This window comes from Macaca nemestrina, chromosome 17 (assembly GCF_043159975.1).
Source record: "Macaca nemestrina isolate mMacNem1 chromosome 17, mMacNem.hap1, whole genome shotgun sequence".
Lineage (NCBI taxonomy): Eukaryota > Metazoa > Chordata > Mammalia > Primates > Cercopithecidae > Macaca > Macaca nemestrina.
The window spans coordinates 8,129,052-8,152,413 of NC_092141.1; the positions used below are offsets into that span (position 1 = coordinate 8,129,052).

At 46.8% G+C, this 23,362-nt stretch overlaps 1 protein-coding gene across 6 annotated transcripts in view; it reads left to right on the top strand.

Annotated features, from left to right (window-relative positions):
* Positions 1–23,362, top strand: part of LOC105473835 (centrobin, centriole duplication and spindle assembly protein) — a 28,453-nt gene that overhangs the window by 1,824 nt on the left and 3,267 nt on the right. For 3 of the 6 annotated variants that reach the window (XM_011727942.3, XM_011727953.3, XM_011727959.3), the window contains exons 3-20: positions 136–220; positions 469–550; positions 994–1,150; positions 2,069–2,185; positions 2,405–2,521; positions 2,871–2,969; positions 5,208–5,444; positions 5,790–5,936; positions 9,408–9,541; positions 10,136–10,261; positions 10,485–10,647; positions 11,732–11,990; positions 13,302–13,453; positions 13,641–13,704; positions 14,196–14,366; positions 14,526–14,658; positions 15,127–15,199; positions 15,427–15,623. In XM_011727942.3, coding sequence (XP_011726244.2) covers positions 136–220; positions 469–550; positions 994–1,150; positions 2,069–2,185; positions 2,405–2,521; positions 2,871–2,969; positions 5,208–5,444; positions 5,790–5,936; positions 9,408–9,541; positions 10,136–10,261; positions 10,485–10,647; positions 11,732–11,990; positions 13,302–13,453; positions 13,641–13,704; positions 14,196–14,366; positions 14,526–14,658; positions 15,127–15,199; positions 15,427–15,552 — 2,442 coding nt within the window. In that variant the 3' untranslated portion in view covers positions 15,553–15,623. Of the gene's footprint in view, positions 1–135; positions 225–468; positions 551–993; positions 1,151–2,068; positions 2,186–2,404; positions 2,522–2,870; positions 2,970–5,207; positions 5,445–5,789; positions 5,937–9,407; positions 9,542–10,135; positions 10,262–10,484; positions 10,648–11,731; positions 11,991–13,301; positions 13,454–13,640; positions 13,705–14,195; positions 14,367–14,525; positions 14,659–15,126; positions 15,200–15,426; positions 15,624–23,362 lie in introns of those variants that run through there. The other 3 variants (XM_011727967.3, XM_011727976.2, XM_011727973.3) reach the window with 3 other exon arrangements.

The window sequence follows — 23,362 nt, forward strand, 5'->3', positions numbered from 1 at the left end:
GGTTAGGACATCCCTTATTGTATCTGTTTGGTTTTTCTTGTTTTCCAAAGTGCTGGAGTGAAAATTCTACCCTGGCAATAGGTAGGAGACAGATAACACAGGTTGCATCTGATTTCCGTGTGGCTTTTTTTCTAGGATGGTTCTAAGCATATCTTTGAGATGGAAAGTGTTCGGGGTCAGCTCCAGACCATGCTCCAAACCTCACGTGATACAGCCTATCGTGAGTAAGCCCCTTCCCTAGAACTATGAAGGAGAACCTAGATTTAAGGGGTGGGAGAAAGTGGACAGAGGAAGCAGACAGGAAAACCCAAGCAGGAAAACCTCTGAGCAAGAGATTTCAGGAGAAAAGTCTCCCTTTCTTTGGGAGGGGGGGTGAAGGAGGGAACTGGAAAGGAAGGCCTTTTCTTCAAGTGGCCCGTTTTTGTCATTACCTGACTGTGGCTTTGGGGTCCCTCTGGCTGCCTGCAGGGGATCCCCTCATTCCTGGCGCTGGCTCAGAGAGACGGGAAGAGGACTCCTTTGACAGTGATAGCACAGCCACCTTGCTCAAGTGAGTTCCCCTTGGGGTTCTCCTAGCTTGCTTGCTTTCTTGGAAATCCAAGTGTTTTGTTTCTTATTTCTCCCTTTATTGCTTTTGTACCTCTTAAGAACCCAAGAGGCTTATCACTTAGCTTTCAGTTTTCATCCTTTTTCTACTGTCTCCTACCCGCTTTACTCCTTCAGGAACACGGATATTTGCTGCCTGGTACCCGGTTTTCTCTTAACCTCCAGTCGTTCTTTCCCTCTAAAGAGTTAGTTTGTTTCTGCTGAAACCTTTAAGCGAATCCCAGACCTGTGTGTTATTTATGGCACTGTGGTTATATAGCTTTACGACTTTGGACAAGTCTCTTGCCCTCTCTGGGTCTCAGTTTCCTCATCTGTAGAATATCACAGTTGGACAAGTGGATTCCAAAAGCTTTCCCAGCCCTAACATTCTCTCCCTGATTTGCTCAGCACCCGGCCCCTGCAAGACTTGTCTCCATCTAGCTCAGCCCAAGCCCTGGAGGAGCTGTTTCCCCGTTACACCAGCCTTCGGCCAGGGCCTCCACTCAATCCCCCAGATTGTCAGGGGCTGAGAGATGCATTGGATTCAGAGCATACCCGCCGCAAGGTAAGATGAAAAGGCTTCCTTTTGAGAGCAGCAAAGATTAGAAAGAGGGGATCCAAGTGTTGAAAAGGGCTGAGGGTGAAGAGCCTGAAAGCTGGGACTTAACTCAAATGTTTTCCTGAGGACGTTTTTGACCATCCAACTAATATGGCACCACCTCCCTTCCAAGTAGTCAGTCAGATCGCCCTCTTATTTCCTTCATATAGCTTATCGTTCTGATATATCTTGTTTTTTTCTCGTCTCTAAAATTTGAGGGTCCATATCTTGTTTGTGTTAGTACTGGCTGCCTAAGGTCTAGAATATACATAACACAGAAACACTCAGTGTTTGTTGAGTGGACACAAACTCTGCTAGCTTGTGCATAGGATTTACAGCTGCTGGTGATAGACTGAGCCTTTATCTCTGTGAGCCTCTGCCTTAGTGTCTTAGTGTCTGAAGGGGACAGAGAAATAGACAAAGCAGAGGAAAGTCAAAATCCTTGGTTGCCATTTTTGGAAGCCTCTCCTTCTCTATGTTAAACCCCTTGGCATGAATGAAAGGCTTTCCCCTTTATCCTTGCTGTGTTTACTCATTGTGTCCAATGAGCTTCTGAAGGTAGGAGTAACTTTGCACATTTTGCTGTGTGGGCTGCTGCACCTCTGCCAAAAGGTTTATGGGATTTTTACTCAGGAGATCCAGGAAAAGGAGGAGCCTGGAATCTAAGCATTTATCTCCTGAAAAGGTACAGAAACATGTTGGAGATCTTGAGCCTCAAGGTGCTTGCTTCAGAATTTTCCTGATTCTCCCTCTGCAAAACTATTCTGTTCTTGGGACCCAGGCTTCTTGGTGCCAGCCCATTCCCCCACTAGAGGAGCTGGAAAGTTTGGTGCTGTGGTCATACGAAAGATGGGCAACACCCAGACTCCTCACCCTTTTCCCCAGCATTGTGAGCGCCATATTCAGAGCCTGCAGACCCGAGTGTTAGAGCTACAGCAACAATTAGCCGTGGCTGTGGCTGCTGACCGCAAGAAAGATACCATGATTGAGCAACTAGACAAGGTACCAGGGTAGCAAAATGTGGGTGGGTCTCGCCATGAAGAGCATTAAGGAATAATAAACAAGGGGGTGGCCAACCAATGTTTCTTGGCGCATGCTGAGAGCTGGGCAAGGGGTTGGTTTGCTGACTGTTGGGAGAAGATGGCTGTTGACTCCACCCCTGTGGGTAAAAAGCGGACAAAAAAGTTATTTTGAAATTCCATTTTACTTGCCCTACCTAAGACCCTGGCCCGTGTGGTGGAAGGCTGGAACCGGCATGAGGCTGAGCGGACAGAGGTTCTCAGGGGACTTCAAGAGGAACGCCAGGCAGCAGAGCTCACCAGAAGCAAGCAGCAGGAGGTGAGCACCCTGGAGTGTATGGCATTAGAACCTGAGTCACAGATCTTTAGATGGAAAGGGGCAGAAATAGCTCTGGAATTAGGGTTCCCAACAGATTGACCTCAGTCTTGTAGTGGCTGTCCTGACATTTCTTCTCATCCTTCCTTTCTTCTCCTTTAACCGTTTCTGCTGTCCAACTTGCATCATCAATGACTTCTTGATTTTTCCCACACCATGTAGTCTTCTATCTGGCCTCTTAGTCATTTAGTTAACTCTGAAGTTTCAAGTTTACATTGTCAATGCTTTATAAAATATGGCACACACAGATTTCCCACAGTTCCTCTGCCCTGTATTCCTCTCTTCCTGAAAGACAGTAACCCGCCTGGAACAAAGCCTTTCTGAGGCCATGGAGGCCCTGAATCGTGAGCAGGAAAGTGCCAGACTGCAGCAACGGGAAAGAGAGACATTGGTGAGAAGATTGGACTGGGTTAATTCCATTGGAAGCTGTTAATTACTTCTAGAGAGCTATGGGCTATTCGTGGATTGTGGGAGATTATAATTTGAGTTGCATCAGAGCACTGTTTCCCAAAGTATGTTCCTTAGAACAGTAATTCAGCTAGATATTCTATTAAAAAAAAAAAAAAGGCTCTGCTACCAAGTCGGTTTGAGAAACTCTGCAAATTGTATCCTCATTAGAACATTAGCGTCATCTGAGGAATTATTTTAAAATATAGGCCAGGCACGGTGGCTCATGCCTGTAATCCCAGCACTTTGGGAGGCCAAGGCGGGTGGATCACGAGGTCAGGAGTTCGAGACCAGCCTGGCCAGCATGGTGAAACCCCGTCTCTACTAAAAATACAAAAAATTAGCTGGGCATGGTGGTGCATGCCTGTAGTCCCAGCTACTTGGGAGGCTGAGGCAGGAGAATTGCTTGAACCCAGCAGACAGAGGTTGCAGTGAGCTGAGATCACGCCACTGCTCTCCAGTCTGGGTGACAGAGTGAGACTCTATCTCAAAAAAATAAAATAAAATAAAATAAAGATTTCTGGGACTCACCCGCAGATGTTTTGATTCAGTAGATATGTGGTGGAACCCAAATCTTTTCAGAAATTTCCTGGATGATTTTTTTCAATCTGGTTTGGGAACTCTGTAGGGCATGGCCAAAAACGGTATGGAATTGACTAGCTCAAGTTTCTTTTCTTTTCTTTTTTTTTGAGACAGGGTCTCACTCTGTTGTCCAGGCTGGAGTGCAGTGGTGCAATCGCAACTCACTGCAGCATCTGCCTCCTGGGTTCAAGCGATTCTCCCACCTTAGCCTCCCAAGTAGCTGGGACTACAGGTGCATGCCACCATACCCCGCTAATTTTTGTATTTTTTTGGTAGAGATGGGGTTTCACCACGGTGGCCAGGCTGGTCTCAAACTCCTGACCTCAAGCGATCTGCCCTCCTTGGCCTTCCAAAGTGCTGGGATTACAGATGTGAACCACCATACCCAGCCATTTCACTCAAGTCTCTTAGAGCTGAAATGATAAGGTGATTAGCCATATGAATTAGTAGCCAGGTTTGGAACTTGTTGCATGCATAACGCATGCTTGCTACATATATGCTGGTACTTGTAGTCTTAACAGGCTATATATATATCTGACAGTCCTGATGATGGATGATGGTTCATGATTGTAGGCTGGATATTCTAGTCTTAGTGGAATTTCTTTTGATGATGGTGGTGGTAACTATTGTGTATTGAGTACTTACTATGTGCCTGATGCTGTGCTAAATGCTTTCCGTATGCTTTTTACTTTAATGCTCAGAAGGCAGACCTGTTATAATCTCTAGTTTACAGATAAGGATGTTTGCCTAAGAACACATAGTAAATTCCAGAAGCAGGATTCAAACCTGAGATTTGAACCGAGGTCTACTTGGCTCTGGAACAGCTGCTCTTATCTATTATAGTCCTATGAGCTTGTCAACTATTGTGTTTTGTTTGTTGGTTGGTTGGTTGGTTTTAAGATGGAATCTTGCTCTGTTGCCCAGGCTGGAGTTCAGTGGCACAATCTTGGCTCACTGCAACCTCTGCCTCCCAGGTTCAAGCAATTCTCCTGCCTCAGCCTCCCAAGTAGCTGGCAATACAGGTGTGCATCACCATGCCCAGCTAATTTTTGTATTTTTAGTAGAGACATGGTTGGCCAGGCTGGTCTCGAACTCCTGACCTCAGATGTTCTGCCTGCCTCGGCCTCCCAAAGTGCTGGGATTACAGACATGAGCCACTGCGCCTGTCAACTCTTGTGGGGTTTTTTAGGTTTTATTTGAGATGGAGTCTTGCTCTGTCACCCAGGCTGGAGTGCAGTTGTGTGATCTCAGCTCACTGCAACCTCCACCTCCCATGTTAGAGTGATTCTCCTGCCTTAGCCTCCCAAGCAGCTGGAATTACAGGCGCCCACCACCACGCCCAGCTAATTGTTGTATTTTTAGTAGAAACGGGATTTCACCATGTTGGACCAGGCTGGTCTCAAACTCCTGATCTCAGGTAATCTGCCTGCCTTGGCCTCCCAAAGTGCTGGGATTACAAGTGTGAGCCATCGTGCCCAGCCTAATTATTGTGTTTTTAATGAGCATAATTCTCAGCAGGCACCTTGTTTGAGGGTCAGAGGGCAGATTGCTGGTCTCTGAAGAGCCTACTAAGGAGCTTGGTTTTCTTCTGTGGCTGCAGGAGGAGGAAAGGCAAGCTCTGACCCTGAGCTTGGAGGCAGAACAGCAGCGGTGCTGTGCCCTGCAGGAAGAGCGGGATGCAGCTCGGGCTGGGCAACTGAGTGAGCATTGTGAGTTAGAGACTCTTCGGGCTGCCATAGAAGAAGAACGGCAGACCTGGGCCCAGCAAGAGCACCAGCTTAAGGAACACTACCAGGCGCTGCAGGAGGAGAACCAGGCTCAGTTGGAAAGGGAGAAGGTAAAAGTGGCAGCTGGAAGAGTTGAGGAACTAGGGAATAGATGAAGGGCAAAATGATTGAATGGGATGGAATGTTAGAATATGCGGGATATATATAGGCAGGAATGGAGAGTAGAGAGCCACGTGTGGGAGACAAAGTTGAGAGTATAGGGCCAGCAGGAAGGGCTGGGGGTTTTGAAAACACGAAAGGCCAAAGACTGAAATTCAACAGGGATGGGGAAATAAGACAAATGGGAGGAGAAGGGGAAGCTTGGGATTTAGGGTTTGGGAGGATGAACTGGGGAGTGGAGGTAACCAGGAGATAGGAAATGACATATGTATGTACGTTTGATTTGTCTTTCATAGGAGAAGAGCCAGAGGGAAGCCCAGGCCGCCTGGGAGGCCCAGCACCAGTTGGCGCTGGTGCAGTCTGAGGTGCGGCGGCTGGAAGGAGAGCTGGATACAGCTCGGAGAGAGAGAGACGCCCTGCAGCTGGAAATGAGCTTGGTGCAGGTCAGAAGGCAGAGGGTTCTTGAGGTTTTGTTCTGCGAGAAGTAGATCTGAGGCAGAGGGGACCCCTCAGGAGTTGTGGCAGACACTCCCAGTTCAGGGATTTGGGGTTTAATTCCATCAACAGTTTCTTTTTTTTTTTTTTTTTTTTTTTTTTGAGACGGAGTCTCGCTGTGTTGCCCAGGCTGGGGTGCAGTGGCGCGATCTCGGCTCACTGCAAGCTCCGCCTCCTGGGTTCACACCATTCTCCTGCCTCAGCCTCCGAGTAGCTGGGACTACAGGCGCCCGCCACCACGCCCAGCTAGTTTTTTGTATTTTTAGTAGAGACCGGGTTTCGTTAGCCAGGGATGGTCTCGATCTCCTGACCTCGTGATCCACCCGCCTCGGCCTCCCAGAGTGCTGGGATTACAGGCTTGAGCCACCGCGCCCGGCCTATCAACAGTTTCTATGTAGTATTTTGGGTAGTTTTCTGTCCTAAACTCAGAGCCATTTCTCACTGAGTGACCATTTCCCACAATATGTCAGACTGACCTAGTGTTACTTTTAGGATTAAATAGATTTAAATCTATTAAAGATACCTTATGTTATTTTAAGAGATGACACCACACTTAGTGGGTTGACGGAGCAGGTGAAAGTTTTTGTCAGAGACTTGATTCCAATCGTAACAATATGCTTTGTAATTCTCTTTACTTGACTAACTTGTATTAATTTTTCTGAGTAGGTCAGGGACCCAGGAGGGCAATGATTTTTTAATTTACTTATGAAACTTCCATAACAGCACATGGCCTGGCGCAGAATTGTACTCAAAAATTGTTTGTCAGATATAATTACACTTTGAAAAACACTTTCCATCTAGCTAACATACTGAATTTTAAATTCAAACTAGTCAGACTCTTGCTGTGGAATAGAACAGGAGATGGCAAACTTTTTCTGTAAAGGTCCAGACAGTAAATATTTTTAGCTTTGTGGGTTGTATGGTCTCAGCTGCAACTACCCAACTCTGCTGTTATACCACAGAAGTAGCTACAAACTGTACGTAAACAAATGGGCACAGCTGTGTTCTAGTACAACTTATATAAACAGGCCATGGAGGGCTGAATTGGGCTGTAGTTTGCTGATCTACAGGATACAGGAAAGGATTGGAGAGAGCTGTGTTCTGGCCCATGGTGGAGACACAGCATTGAAGAGGAAAGAGTACTGCATTAGGACTTAGGGCACTTAGTTCGACTTCTAGCTAGAATTTTGACCCTTACGGGCCTTGGTTTTTATGTATAAAATGTGTGTTAAGGACAAATGGATGAATTTTCCAAGTGCAAGCCATTCTGAGAGGCTATGTTCTTATAAATGGTTAACTTAAGGAGGTACCATTTGAGAGCATTTGAGAACCATACTCCTTTGGCCCGGTGTGGTGGCTCATGCCTGTAATCCCAACACTGTGGGAGGCCAAGGCGGGCAGATCACTTGAGCTTAGGAGTTTGAGACCAGCCTGGCCAACATGGTGAAACCCCATCTCTACTAAAAATACAAAAATTAGCCAGGTGTGTGGCACGCACCTATAGTCCCGGCTACTAAGAAGGCTGAGGCAGGAGAATCACTTGAACCCGGGAGGCGGAGGTTGCAGTGAGCCCGGATTGCGCCACTGTGCTCCAGCCTGGGCAACAGAGTGAGACTCCATCTCAAAAAAAAAAAAAAAAAAAGAATTGACCTAGGGCGTCAGGTGTTACAATGAGATCACATGCAATAAAGACTAAGAAAGCAGCCGGGTGTGGTGGCTCGCACCTGGAATTCCAGCACTTTGGGAGGCTGAGGCAGGCAGATTGCTTGAGCCCAGGAGTTCAAGACCAATCTGGGCACAACATGGCAGTACCTAAACTCTGCTAAAAACACAAAAAATTAGCCGGGTATAGTGACATGCACCTACAGACCTGTAGTCCCAGCTACTCGGGAGGCTGAGGTGGGAGGATCAACTGAACCCTGGAAGTAGAGGCTGCAGTGAGCCGCGATCACACCACTGCACTGCAGCCTGGGTGACAGGAGTGAGACCAAGTCTCAAAAAAAAAAAAAAAAAGACAGGGCCAGGTGTGGTGGCTCATGCCTATAATCCCAGCACTTTGGGAAGCCGAAGTGGGAGGATTGCTTGAGTCCAAGAGTTTGAGACCAGCCTGGGCAACATAGTGAGACCCCATCTCTACAAAAAATAAAAAGATTAGCTGTGCGTGGTGACACGAGCTTGTAGTCCCAGCTACTCTGGAGGCTGAGGTGGGAGGATCGCTTGAGTCTGGGAGGTCAAGACTGCAGTGAGCCATAATCACACCACTGTACTTTAGGCTGAGCAACAGAGCAAGACCCTTTCTCAAAAGTAGGGGCTGAGAAATAACCACTATTTGGATTTAGAAATTGAGTTCTTTGGGCCATGCGCGGTGGCTCACACCTGTAATCTCAGCACTTTGGGAGACCGAGATGGGCAGATCATGAGGTCAGGAGATTGAGACCATCCTGGCTAACGCGGTAAAACCCCGTCTCTACTAAAAATACAAAAAATTAGCCAGGCCTGGTGGCATACACCTGTAGTTGCAGCTACTCAGGAGGCTGAGGCAGGAGAATTGCTTGAACCTGGGAGGCAGAGGTTGCAGTGAGCTAAGATCACGCCGCTGCACTCCAGCCTGGGTGACAGAGCAGAACTCCGTTTCAAAAGAAAAGAAAAGAAAAGAAATTGAATTCTTTAAAGTACTATACGTGGAAATCAGATTTTAGTGAGTTGAAGGACTGTGGCTGAGAAAATGGAGACACTTACAGGTTGACTGCTTAAGGAGGAAGAGGCACTGACATTTATTGAATGCCTACTGGCTTTCAGGTACTCTACTCAGGGTATGTTATCTGAGACACAGAATAGATTTGATTGCTCTATCGAACATTCATTTTAGCTAAGAAATTTATGTCTTTCACCCAAAGTCATTTTCACTTTGATGTATGTTTAAAGTGTGAATATCTCATGGTTTTTTTTTTTTTTTTTTTTTTTGAGACGGAGTCTCGCTGTGTCTCCCAGGCTGGAGTACAGTGGCGTGATCTTGGCTCACTGCAAGCTCCGCCTCCCGGGTTCACGCCATTCTCCCGCCTCAGGCCTCCCAAGTAGCTGAGACTACAGGCGCCCGCCACCACGCCCGGCTAGTTTTTTGTATTTTTAGTAGAGACGGGGTTTCACCATGTTAGCCAGGATAGTCTCGATCTCCTGACCTCGTGATCCACCCGCCTCAGCCTCCCAAAGTGCTGGGATTACAGGCTTGAGCCACCGCGCCCGGCCTATCTCATGGTTTAATAAGGAAAGGGAACCTCTTTCACTCCTTGAGGCAAAATTATTGTTCTTCATCTCATACGAGGGGAAAGTTGGTACTGGATTTTGTCTACATTATATCCGCCATCCTCTTGTAAGCCCAAACAGATTTGGGCCGTTATCCCACCTTCCTTCACTCCCAGGCCCGGTATGAAAGCCAGCGGATCCAGCTGGAGTCAGAGCTGGCTGTGCAGCTGGAGCAGCGGGTGACAGAGCGGCTGGCGCAGGCTCAGGAGAGCAGCCTACGGCAAGCAGCCTCCCTCAGGGAACATCACAGGTACATGGGACTCACTGGGTGTCACTTCTCTCAGCCACAGCAGGTATCGTTAGTGCCAGGCCCATGTTCCCTTCAGTCCCTTTGCCATGGTCCAGCACTGTGACTCCCAGGGTGCGCTAACTCCTGTCAGCCTGGCCCTGAGTCTCTCTTGGGAGGGCTGCCTTCATGCATTCATGGAGAGCCAGAAGTGCCTGGGAATTTTCATCCCATAGGGAGTAGCCCTTAACCAAGAACTGATGGGTGCAGAATGATAGATGGTCCAGCTCCTTTGCTGAGACAGTGCTGAGGTATGACCTGTGCTGTCTCCGGAGCTGCTCTGTCGGACTGAGCCTCCTCCCAGCCCGGCCTCACTTCTCACCCCCATTCAGCTGCCAAGATTTTCTAGAAATGCTCCCAAAATAAATTTATTTAAGTCTCTGCTTCTGAGGAACCCATCCTAAGACCCCAGCTTTGCCCTTGCTGCTTCCTGTGCCATGGCCAGGCTAGTTGACTGGCTATCTGGGTCACTGTCACATGCACACATGATGTCTTTTTCTCAGTTGGTCACTTCTTCTGTCTCCAGTCCCAGTCCTCTCTCCTACCTGTGCCCTGCAGGAAGCAGCTGCAGGACCTGAGTGGACAGCACCAGCAGGAGCTGGCCAGTCAGCTAGCTCAGTTCAAGGTGGAAATGGCAGAGCGAGAGGAGCGACAACAGCAGGTGGCTGAGGACTACGAGCTCAGGTCCTGGTCCCCAGAGTGCCCCTTTCAGGCCCCAACCCCTTTCTTATGGGTAGAGTCCAAACTGAGAATGCTAAAGAGCTGCTCCCTTGATTGATCTGTCCTCTACATGGGCCTCAGCTCCTTTCAGAATGTCAGATGTCCGACATTCCTTTCTGGCTCTTTTTAGCCCCCAAGTCTCTGCTTCCTTAAAGGCCCTGAGTCACCTCTTCTCTCTTTTCTTCAGACTGGCCCGGGAGCAAGCGCGAGTGCGCGAACTGCAGAATGGGAACCAGCAGCTGGAGGAGCAGCGGGTGGAGCTGGTGGAAAGACTGCAGGCCATGCTGCAGGCCCACTGGGATGAGGCCAACCAGCTGCTCAGCACTACTCTCCCACCGCCCAACCCTTCAGTAAGCATTGCCCCTTGAGCTAAGCTTCTCCATGGCGTTCTGTTTTTATTTTTATTTTTGAGGCAGGGTGTCACTCTGTTGCTCAGGCTGGAGTGTACTGGTGCGATCATAGCTCACTGCAGCCTCGAACTCCTGGGCTCAAGTGATCCTCCCACCTCTAACTGCCAAAGTGCTGGGATTCCAGGCATAAGCTACCATGCCCAGCAAGAACTATGTTCTAGATTCCTTCTTTGGAAATCTAGCTCCCTCCCAAGGGAAGTACTAAGTTCAGCTCCTAAGGCCTATATCAGGGGAAAAAAATCAGTGGACTTTACAAATAATAACTGCCTCAGCAAAATAAATCCTTTTTTCCATGGCCATAGCTTACTCAGACTGGCCCCATTCTATTGGGCATAACTCTAGTCTCCCAGTCCCAAGAGGGGACAAATGATATGTGGTACTAGTTTTGTGGAGGGACAGCTGAATTAATTATGACGGAAGGGCCAAAAATTGTTGCCAAGTCCTGCCCCAGAGTAGAGTAGGGAGTCTCACTTCCTAGCCCTTCATATGTTGGTACTTCCCACTTCCTTCTTTTAATTATGAAATTGTAGCAGGTGTGGTGGTGCACCTATAATCTCAGCTATATGGGAGGCTAAAGCAGAAGGATCACTTGAGCTCAGGAGTTCAAGACTAGCCTAGGCAACATAGTGAGACCTCATCTCAAGGAAAAAGAAGAAAACATTAGGATATTTTAATTTTAATTTTATTTATTTATATATTATTTATTTATTTGAAACAAGGTCTCACTCTGTTGCCCAGGCTGGGCTCAAGCAATCCTCCCTCCTCTGCTTCCCGAGTAGCTGGGACTACACACACGTGCCATTGCCCCCAGCTAATTTTTAAATCTTTTGTAGAGATGGAGTCTCTCTGTGTTGCCAAGGCTGGTTCAAACCCCTAGCCTCAAACGATCCTCCCAAAGTATTGGGATTACGGATGTGAGCCACTGCACCCAGAAATTTATAATCTTACTAAAGTGTTTGTACCATGTCTTACCTCTTTAAACCTGCTGTGCTTTGACCCTTCTTTCTGCCTTTCTCCTGGTTAGGCTCCTCCTGCTGGACCCTCCAGCCCCGGGCCTCAGGAACCAGAGAAGGAGGAGAGGAGGGTCTGGACTATGCCTCCTGTGGCTGTGGCCCTGAAGCCTGTATTGCAGCAGAGCCGGGAAGCAAGGGACGAGCTACCTGGAGCACCTCCTGTTCTTTGCAGTTCCTCCTCAGATCTTAGCCTCCTGTTGGGCCCCTCTTTTCAGAGCCAACATTCTTTCCAACCCCTGGAGCCCAAACCAGACCTCACTCCATCCACAGGTAACTGGGGACAGAAGTCACTGGGGTTCCCCTTCTGTGCATGAATTGGCTCCCTCTTTCGTACCTTGCTTTCTCTCTGGTACTTGAGCATTTAGTTTCCCAGATGCCTTTAGTGATCACAAGTTGCAAAAAGGAGCAGAAATCTGCTCACGTTGGTCCACATAAAGGAACTGAGATCTCATGGAAATGTGGCGTCACTGGACTTAATGAGAACTGGAGTTGGGAACAGGGGCACTATCAGGAACTGAGGCAGCTAGCTGGCCCTTTTCTGTGGGCCTGCATAGTCTCCTGGGTCCGCCTCTCCTGCACATCTGCTCTTTTTTCTTGCTAGACCAGCATCCAAGGTTCTCGCCCCTCATAACTTCAGTTTACACATGAGTTTGACCAGCTGTGGCTGTGATACTGACTCTAGCTGAGCCCCTAGACATTTGGAGAGACACTGGTGTCTCAGTTTTTTAGGTCCAGTTTAGAGGCCATCTGATTGGACTGGCTGACCCTGGGTGTGGTGTCCACTTCTAGTTTAATGTCAGCTGTGATTTGAGTGGATGGAGGTGTTCTGTGTGGTACAAACATGACAATGTAGGTCGAATTGAAAATGAGGGGTGGGGCCAGACCCAGTGGCTCACACCTGTAATCCTATCACTTTGGGAGGCTGAGGTGGGAGGATGGCTTGATGTCAGGAGGTCCACACCAGTCTGACCAATATAGTGAGACCTCATCTCTACAAAAAATAAAAAATAGCTGGGTGTGGTGGCACACACCCGAATTTCCAGCTACTCAGGGAGACTGAGACAAAAGGATTGCTTGAGCCAAGGAGTTCGGGGCTACAGTGAGCTAAGAAGGTGCCATTGTACTCCAACCTGGGCAAGACAGCAAGACTCTGTCTCTTTAAAAAAAAAAAAAAAGAGAGAGAGAGATTAGTTGTATCACAATTAAAAATTTTTTAATTATGTGAGAATAATAAAAGAATGGGGCATATTCTGGGGAAGAGATCAGAACATGTGTGTTACTCATTTCCATTCTTCAGGGAGTTGGTGAGGATATTTATTTGTTTAGAGTTTGAGTACCACAGCTTTCTTCTTCTGTTCATATTTCTGTCTTAGAGTTCAGCTGTGCTATCTCCCAGTCACCTCCAACCAACCCTTCCCTCTCCAGCTCCTTTAAACCTCCATCTTAATCTTCTTCTAGCAGTGACGTTCCTCTTACATTTAATAGGCCCCTTTCTTCTGAGTGTTAGGTGAGTTGATTTGTGGAGGAGCCCCTTCCCCCTTGAACACACTTGCACCCACCCACACCTGTTTCACTTTATAGCTGGGGCCTTCTCTGCACTTGGGGCCTTCCATCCCGACCATAGGGCAGAAAGGCCATTCCCTGAGGAAGATCCTGGACCCGACGGGGAGGGCCTCCTAAAGCAAGGGCTGCCGCCTGCTCAGCTGGAGGGCCTCAAGAATTTTTTGCACCAGGTAAGAGAGATTCCACCCAGACTAGCTCATTTTCTTCTTCCCTTTCTCCTTTCCTCTTTCTGCTCTGGGAATCCAGGACTCTGACCTCATTCCCTGTTTAACTCTTCGTCCCAACTGCTTCTCTCAGATCCCTAGGCCTTTTTCTCTATCAGTCCCTGGGGAATTTGACTATCTTATTCACCCACAGTTGCTGGAGACAGTGTCCCAGAACAATGAGAACCCTGCTGTCGATCTGTTGCCCCCTAAGTCTGGTGAGTTCCAACTCTGAAGAAAGTTGGGGCTGGGGCCTAGGAAAGATCGGAGTTGGTTATCTAGGATGAATTTTTTTTTTTTTTTTTTTGAGACGGAGTCTTGCTCTGTCGCCCAGGCTGGGGTGCAGTGGCCAGATCTCAGCTCACTGCAAGCTCCACCTCCCGGGTTTACGCCATTCTCCTGCCTCAGCCTCCTGAGTAGCTGGGACTACAGGCGCCCGCCACCTCGCCCGGCTAGTTTTTTTTTTTTGTATTTTTTAGTAGAGATGGGGTTTCACCGTGTTAGCCAGGATGGTCTCGATCTCCTGACCTCGTGATCCACCCGTCTCGGCCTCCCAAAGTGCTGGGATTACAGGCTTGAGCCACCGCGCCCGGTAGGATGAATTTTTAGGAGCTGGCAAAGGCAATAAAGCCTTATGAATGCTGGGTGGTGGGACTTCCTTGGTTCTTTGCTCCATTTCCTGATTCTTGGCTCTCTTTCATTTTGCTAGGTCCTCTGACTGTCCCATCTTGGGAGGAAGCCCCTCAAGTGCCACGTATTCCACCCCCTGTCCACAAAACCAAAGTTCCCTTAGCCATGGCATCCAGTCTTTTCCGGGTCCAGGAGCTTCCCTCCTCCCATTCACAAGGCAGTGGTCCCAGCAGTGGTTCCCCAGAGAGAGGTGAGCATGTCCTGGTTTACTAGGGAAAAAAAGAGGGACAGTCCTGAGTGTGTATCCAGTACAGGTACTTACTGCCCTTCTGAATTCCTGGGGAAATGGGCTGAGGGCTGGGGAGAGGGGCCCTAGGATGACACCTGTGATTATTGCTATGTCTGTCAGGTGGAGATGGGCTCGCATTCCCAAGGCAGCTGATGGAGGTGTCTCAATTGTTGCGACTCTACCAGGCTCGGGGCTGGGGGGCTCTGCCTGCTGAGGATCTCCTGCTCTACCTGAAGAGGCTGGAACACAGCGGGTACAAGCCTGGGAGGAAGGAGGAAGGATTCGCAGGGTGGAAGCTGGATTATGGGGAGTGGAATGGGTGTGTTTTACCCTGAATTGAATCGTTGTCCCTTTCTGGGGAGGAAAGTGAAGGATGAGAGATGGATCCACAGATCTTCTTCTCTTACTGCCCCACACCTTTCTTCTGTCTCTTCCTTTCTATTGCTTTTTTCTTCTAAACAAAAAAATCTTTTCTCCGGGTCGCTCTACCTTCGTTTTTTTCCTCTTTACCCCTCAGCTCAAAACTCAGAATCCTAGAATTTTGACTAGCTAGTATAACTCATTATTTGCTTCCACTAATGTCTCCTCCCAGTTGATGCCCGGGTCTATCGAGTTTGATCTTATTCTTAAGAGATAGAATTGGGGAGTGGTTCTTCCATCCAGTATTGGGTAACCGGGGGGACGGAGCTCCCCATCCTCATACCTTTGATTTGTGTGGCAGGACTGATGGCCAAGGGGATAATGTCCCCAGAAGGAACATAGAATCCCGCTTGGGTGAGATCCCCCGAAAAGAGGTGAGGGAAAGTCAGGCAGGGACCAGGGGAGAAAAGGGCTCTCACTGACCAGTTCCTTCACCTCTGCGCACTCCTGGCTGGCCCCTCCATTCCACCCCCCCATTCTGTAGCATGGCCTTTCCTCCCTGCAGACTCATCTGGCCCTCTCCACGTGCCTTTCCTCAGTGGTGTGGGGAATTGAGAGGATCTGACACTGATTTCTTCCTCTCTCTTCCCTCAACTCTCAGATTCCCTCCCAATCTGTCCCTCGCCGCCTTGCTACAGCCCCCAAGACTGAAAAACCTCCCGCACGGAAGAAAAGTGGGCACCATGCCCCGAGTAGTATGAGGAGCCGGGGGGGAGTCTGGAGATGAGCCCCCCTACCCTCTTTCCTCTTCTTTGTTCTCTTATTGTTGTTATTTTAATAAATGCTCGATAGTCTGTATCAGAGTCTCTGGCTCATAGGAATTTGGAAAATAGAGGTTTTGTAGGAAATCACTTTGTACAGAAACCACATTTGGTTTGAGTACTTTTTTTCATATGTTACGTGTTTCTATGTCATTTCCTATGGGAAAAGACGTGAATGCTTTGGAAGATGGTCTATGACAAGATTTGGAAAGTTGGAGTAGCTAAGATTCAGTGGACAAAGCTAAAACCTGCAGAGCAATGAACTCTGGGTGGTAGTGGAATTATGGGTGATTCTTAGTTTTTTAATACATTTCTGTATTTTCCAAATTTTCTAAAACAAGTATATGTTACTTTAATAATCAGAAAAGACCCAAACTTTAATAAGAGTAAGTTATTGTATAAAGAGTTTGAGTTAAAATTTGGTTGTTGGGGAGAAAGTTTTCTCTTTTAAGGGAAAATAGGCCGGGTGTGGTAGCCCAGCACTTTGGGAGGCTGAGGCGGGCAGATCACGAGGTCAGGAGATCGAGACCATCCTGGCTAACACGTGAAACTCCATCTCTACTAAAAATACAAAAAAATTAGCTGGGCATGGTGGTGGATGCCTGTAGTCCCAGCTACTCGGGAGGCTGAGGCAGGAGAATGGCATGAACCCAAGAGGCGGAGCTTGCAGTGAGCTGATCATGCCACTGCACTCCACCTGGGCGACAAAGCGAGACTCCATCTCAAAAAAGAAAAAAAAAAGGGAAAATAATTCTTTCAGGTTGCATTCGTAGTATTCAGACTGGCAGATTCTACTCCAGCCAGCAGACATACTGTTGCTATAGTCTTCACACTTATGGCTCTGAAACGTGTAAAAGACTATAGAGTGCTGGGTCCTAATTAAACTAAAGAGTTTCTGCACAGCAAAAGAGACTGTCAACAGAGTAAACAGACAACCTACAGAATGGGAGAAAATATTCTCAATCTGTGCATTTGACAAAGGTCTGACATCCAGAATCTATTAGGAACTTAAATCAACAAACAAAAAACAAATACCTCCATTAAAAAATGGGCAGAGGACATGAGCAAACACTTCTCAAAAGAAGACATGCAAGCGGCCAAGAAACATTTGAAAAAATGCTCATTACTAATCATAAGAGAAATGCAAATCAATTTAATGCAAAACCCCACAATGAGATACTATCTCATGCCTGTCAGAATGACTTATTAAAAAGTCAAAAAACAACATGCTGCAAGGCTGCAGAGAAAAGGGAATGTTTATATAGCTGCCAGTGGAAATGGAAGTTCAGCCACTGTGGAAAGCAGTTTAGAGATTTCTCATAAAACTTAAAACAGAGTACCATTTCCTCCAGCGATCATATCACTGGATATATACCCAAAGGAAAACAGGTCATTATACCAACAAGACACATGCATTTATATGTTCATTACCACACTGTTCTTTATAGCAAAGACATGGAATCAACCCAGATGCCCATCAGGGGTGGACTGGATAAAGAAAATGTACATAGATACCATGGAATACCACACAGCCATGAAATGAAATAATATCCTTTGTAGCAACATGGATGGAGCTGAAGGCTATAATCTTAAGCATAGTAGTATAGGAACAGAAAACCTCATACTACACGTTCCCCTAAGTGAGAGTAAACATTGAGCACATGTGAACATAGACTTGGGAACAACAGATACTGCAGACTCCCAGAGCGGGGAGGAAGGGAGGCGCGGGTTGAAAACTACCTAATGATACTATGCTGACTCCCTAGGTGCAATATACTCATGTAACACACCTGCACATGTATGCCCTGTATCTAAAATAAAAGTTGAAATTCAGGTTGGGCGCGGTGGCTCACACTGTAATCCCAGCACTTTGGAAGGTCGAGGCAGGCAGATCACTTGAGGCCAGGAGTTCGAGACCAGCCTGGCCAACATGGTAAAACCCTGTCTCTATTAAAAAATATAAAACATTAGCCGGGCATGGTGGTGGGCACCTGTAATCCCAGCTACTTGGGAGACTGAGGCAGGATAATCACTTGAACTTGGGAGGCAGAGGTTGCAGTGAGCCGAGATTGTGCCACTGCACTCCAGACTGGGTGACAGAGCAAGGCTCTGTCTAAAAAGAAAAAAAAAAGTAGACTGCTGGCAAGAAAATTAAACCATGTTTATAAAACTTCCATTTTAATGCTCACTAAAATGGACAAAGAAAAACAATACTAGGGAAGAAAATAACATAGACATGAACATTTAAAAGACCCCAAATTCAGGGTACTAACACTGAAAAGCACTCAGTCAAACTCAAACCGGAAGAGGATATCCTACCTTGAGACTCACACACAGCTCTCAGCTCTCGCACACAGTGCAGGGTAGTGGTGATGGCAGGTGCAAAGTGAATGTTTGAGGGACAGAGTTTACTGGATTCTGAGAGGAAGGCAGGGCCCTTCTATCTGGCCCTGAGTTACAGACATGATAGGATGTGGATTCGTAGAGTGTTTTGTACTAATGTTTGCATTTTACTTCCACCTAAGTAACTTTCTAGCCCCCAGGGGAGGGGCAAAGGAAGAAAAGATGAAGATGAATGACCAGAAATGTGGGTTGCCCTGCTCAGCTGCATCAGGACGGCTTGATCCTCAGCCCCGCACAGGACCGCTCTCTGGCATGCACCAGTGAAGAAACTAGAGGTGCACTGGTACAGGAGCAGCCCCAGGCTTGGGGGCTTTTCCAGCCTTGTCTGTTTACCCACGTATGGAAATGCTTGCTTTTCTATTTTTTATCTCAAATGGATAACATTGGTTTGACCAAACTCTCAGATTCGTGGCACACTATCATCGTTGGCAGGTGATGGTGTGCTACTGTTTTTAATAGCTGGTAAAGTGAACACCCAGTTCATTCTGCTCATTACCTGCTGGATTCCCGCCTACCGCCATCAGTCAGTACGCCCTACATTTTTCTTGACATGAAGCACAGTCTGGAGAATGTTTCCTGAAACAGCTCTTTAAACACAATCCAAAAAGGGCACCATGCTGACTTAACCATATTATGAGGTGAGTAAAACAACGTTGATTTTTAAAACTATATATTGACTGGGCATGGTGGCTCATGCCTGTAATCCCAGCACTTTGGGAGGCCGAGGCGGATGGATCACCTGAGATCAGGAGCTCGAGACCAGCCTGGCCAACATGGCAAAAGCCCATGGCAAAACCCCATCTCTACTAAAACACAAAAATTAGCCGGGTGTGGTGGCACATGCCTGTAATCTCAGCTACTCGGAAGACTAAGGCAGGAGAATCCCTTGAACTTGGGAGGTGGAGGCTGCAGTGAGCCGAGATCACGCCACTGCACTCCAGCCTGGGCAACAAAGTGAAACTCCATCTCAATAAATAAATAAAATTGTATATATTATATCCATATTAAAATCTGAAGACCACCAAGGAGACTGGGGAGGAAGAGAAAACCCACAGTCAAGCAGTCCCCACTTTTTTCCTCCATGATCATCGTGGGAACATGCTGGGAGTGGGGGAATGAAAGATTTTAAGAGTTCATAAAAACTCACTTGCAGAGAAAGTGGGTGCAGCCTTCTCGAAGCTCAGGTTTCACAGGGTGTAGATGAGGGGTTGACCTGGGACTTTGTCTCCTAAGAACTCTCAGAGCTGTTATAGTTGGGAGTGGGGAAGGTCCTGGCAGTGGAGTTAGTTAGGGTGAAGGCTAATAACAAACCCAGTGATACACTGACTTTTAGACAAAGTTCATTTCCCTGGTTATGGTCCAGAGCAGTGGAGTCAGTCCTGCTCTGTGTGGTCACTTAGAGTCTCAGATTCCTTCCATCTCATTGCTCTGCTGTCCCCTAAAGCAGCAGTCGCCAGCCTTTTTGGCAGCAGGGATGGGCTTTGTGGAAGACAATTTTTCCACAGACAGGGGTGTGGATGGTTTGGGGATGATTCAAGCACACAACATTTATTGTGCATTTTATTTCTATTATTATTACATTGTAATTAAACAATTATACAACTCAGCATAACATAGAATCAGTGGGAGCCTGAGCTTGTTTTCCTGCAACTAGATGGTCACATCTGGGGGTGATAGGAGACAGTGACAGATCATCAGGCATTAGATTCTCATAAGGAGCGTGCAACCCAGATCCCTCGCATGTGCAGTTCATAATAGGGTTCACGCTCCTATGAGAATCTAAGGCCACCGCTGATCTGACAGGAGGCAGAGCTCAGGTGGTAATGCATGTGAGCAATGGGGAGTGGCTGTAAATATAGATGAAGCTTTGCTTGCTTGGCCGCTGCTAACCTCGTGCTTTGCAGTTCGATTCTGAACAGGCCGTGGAACGCTACTGATTGGTGGCCGGGGTTGGGGACCCCTGCCCTAGAGCACTCTTGTTATTTGTGTGGCTGAAGCAAGATCATTGTCATTTAGGATTCCCAGCTGACAAGCAGGGCAAAGAGCTATGTCCAATGTCTTAACACCCATACCTGGAAATGCCACGTATCAGTTTTGCTCATATTTCATTGGCAAGGCTTTGATCATATGGTCACACCTGACTGCAAGAGACTTAGAAATGTAGCCTAGCTGGGCTGCCGTGTATGCAGCTATGACTATTATTATGCAGGAACTCAGGAGGAAGGAGAGAATGGATTTTGATAGACAACTAGCAGTCTGCCCTACACAGGGTAGGACCTCCCTCAGATAAATTGAAAACTAATGATTGCTGAGACAACCCATGCCAATAATTAGTAGTGAATGTGCAGATAATGAAAAGATGCATTGGACATATGTAAGTTAGTCCAGGCTACACAATTGAACTAATGAGCTCCTACAAAACAGTTAATGTAGGAAAAAGGAAAGAACTTCAATTCCAGTCATCGTTATTATTGGAAAATGAAAGATGGTGTGAAAAAGATGCAGCCATAGAACAAGAATTTGGGGTTAAAAAACACCAAAAAGCAGAATGGACTCTACTAGAAATCATGCATATTAGCTAGAAGAAAAATTGGAGGACATCTCCAAGTTTACAAATGGGAGAAAATATGTAAATTATTAAAGAAACAATAGAAAAAAAATGGATCCAGAACAAATATCTAGGAGAAAATACAATAATGATTTAAAAAATAATAGAAAATTTTGATTCTGAAAGTATGGTTGAATAGATAACTCGTGCTGAATCATAACTAGATCCCGGTAGTATGACAATAATTTTTTTTTTTTTTTTGAGACGGAGTCTCGCTCTGTTGCCCAGGCTGGAGTGCAGTGGTGCCATCTCAGCTTACTGCAAACTCCGCCTCCCGGGTTTACGCCATTCTCCTGCCTCAGCCTACGGAGTATCTGGGACTACAGGCACCCGCCACCTCGCCCGGCTAATTTTTTGTATTTTTAGTAGAGACGGGTTTTCACCGTGTTAGCCAGGATGGTCTCAATCTCCTGACCTCGTGATCCACCCGCCTTGGCCTCCCAAAGTGCTGGGATTACAGGCATGAGAGACCGCGCCCTGCCGACAAACTTTTTAATGCATTATTCGGTTGCTAAAAAGTAAGGGAAGTTGAACTTGTGTTTCTAGCAGGAAGTGGACCTAGATAACCTGACTGACCTTCCTACTGAAATACCAAAAAATGTTAAATAAAATGTATTGTTTAAAAATCTTAAATGCATTGATGAGCTGGCAAGAAAGAAATATGGCAAAAATAAAGGTGGGAACATAAAGTTTAAGTGGAGCATTTAAATTGCTTTTTATCAGCCGGAGGCATCATCTTCCAGTAATTCACCAAAATGACAAACACAAAAGGATAGATAGAGGAGGGCCACCCACTCTATGTTCTCCAGGCCTTTTAGAAAACATGGAGCTGTTCCTTTGGCCACATATATGCAAATCTTTAAGAAAGGTGGTATTGTAGGCCAGGCGCTGTGGCTCAGCCTATAATTCCAGCACTTTGGGAGGCTGAGGTGGGCGGATAGCTTGAGTCCAGGAGTTTGAGACCAGCCTGGTCAACGTGGCAAAACCCTGTCTCTACCCACCACATCTCTACCAAAAATGAAAAAATTAGCTCAGTGTGGTGGCACACACCTGTAACCCCAGCTACTCGGGAGGCTGAGGTGGGAGGTTCCCTTGAGCTTGGGAGGTGGAAGTTGCAGTGAGCAGAGATTGCACCACAGCACTCCAGCCTGGGTGACACAGAGAGACTCTGTCTCAAGAAAAAAAAAAACAAAACAAAAAACAAAAAAAACCATATTGTAGACATCAAGGGAAAGGGTATTATTCAAAAAGGAATGCCCACAAGTGTCACCATGGCAAAACTGGAAGAGTCTATAGTGTCCCCCAGCACGCTGTTGGCATTGTTATAAACAAACAAGTTAAGGGCAAGATTCTTGCCAAGAGAATTAATGTGCGTATTGAGCACATGAAGCACCCTAAGAGCCAAGACTACTTCCTGAAAAGGAAAATGGTCAGAAAAAGAAGGAAGCCAAAGAGAAAGGTACCTGAGTTCAATGGAAGCGCCAGACTGCTCCATCCGGAGGAGTAAACACTGGTAAAGATGCTCAGCCTGGTTAGGAAGGAGGGCAGTGCACGCTGAAATCAAAGTGATCTATCACTTCGCACCATCAGTGAGGCAACATGTGAAAGGTCCGAGTGTATCAAGTGTCGCTGAGGATGTGGAGCAGTAGAAACGAAACTTAGGCTCTGCTGGTGAGAGAACCGCAAAGGATAAGTAGGCCATTTCAGGAAACATTTTATCATTACTTAGTAAATGTGATGATGCATTCACCCTATGACACACTAAATCCACCCCAGGGATGTGCCCTAGAAAAACTCTTGCAAAACTCTAGCCCACGTGTGCACCAGAAGACAAGAATGTCATAGCAAAAACCTGCAAGCAATCGAATGTCTGTTGCCAATGGTAGTTTCATATAATAAAATACCACACACCAGTACAAATGGATGAACTACAGTTACATGCAATTCATACGCATGAATTTCACAAATCTTGTTGAGTGGGAAAAGCAGATTGCAGAAGAAAATGTACACATACTGTTTATGTAAAGCTAAAGAATCAGCAAAGAACTGGGCCCAGTGGCTCGTGCCTATAATCCCAATACTTTGGGAGGCTGAGGCAGGAGGATAGCTTGAGGCCACAAGTTCAAGACAAGCCTGGGCAACATGGCAAAACCTCATCTCCGCCCCCCACAACCAAAAAAAAAAAAAGAAAATCCCTCAGAAAAACAAAACATCCAAATGCATGTAATGCATATGTCAAATTGTATTAAGGTGCTGACAAGAGAAAATAGTAAGAAAACAAAGGAGTATGCCAGCTCTGTGGCAAGTTGCTGCTGTGGACCTACAGGAAATACTCTGAGAGCTGGGGCTGGGCAAGAGCCAAGAGAGCTGCTGACAGCAAAGTGAGAGAAGGCAGGCCTCAGAAAGGAGAAGAGAAAGACGCCTGGCAAGCGAAAAGCAACTGGAATGCTCTGTAACTCACATTCTCTGTAAATCTCCAAATTCTCTCACTAGCAGCATCTTAAAGTGTGTATGTATTTTTTTAACTTTTATTTTAGGTTGGGGAGTACATGTGAAGGTTTGTTAAACAGGCAAATTCATGTCTTGAGAGTTTGTTGCACAGCTTATTTCAATACCCAGGTATTAAGCCCAGTGCCCAATAGTTATCTTTTCTGCCCCCCTCCCTCCTCCCACCCTCCAGTCTCAAGTAGGCCCCACTGTTTGTTGTTCCTCTCTTGGTATTCGTAAGTATTTAGCTCCCACTTATAAGTGAGAATATGCTGAAT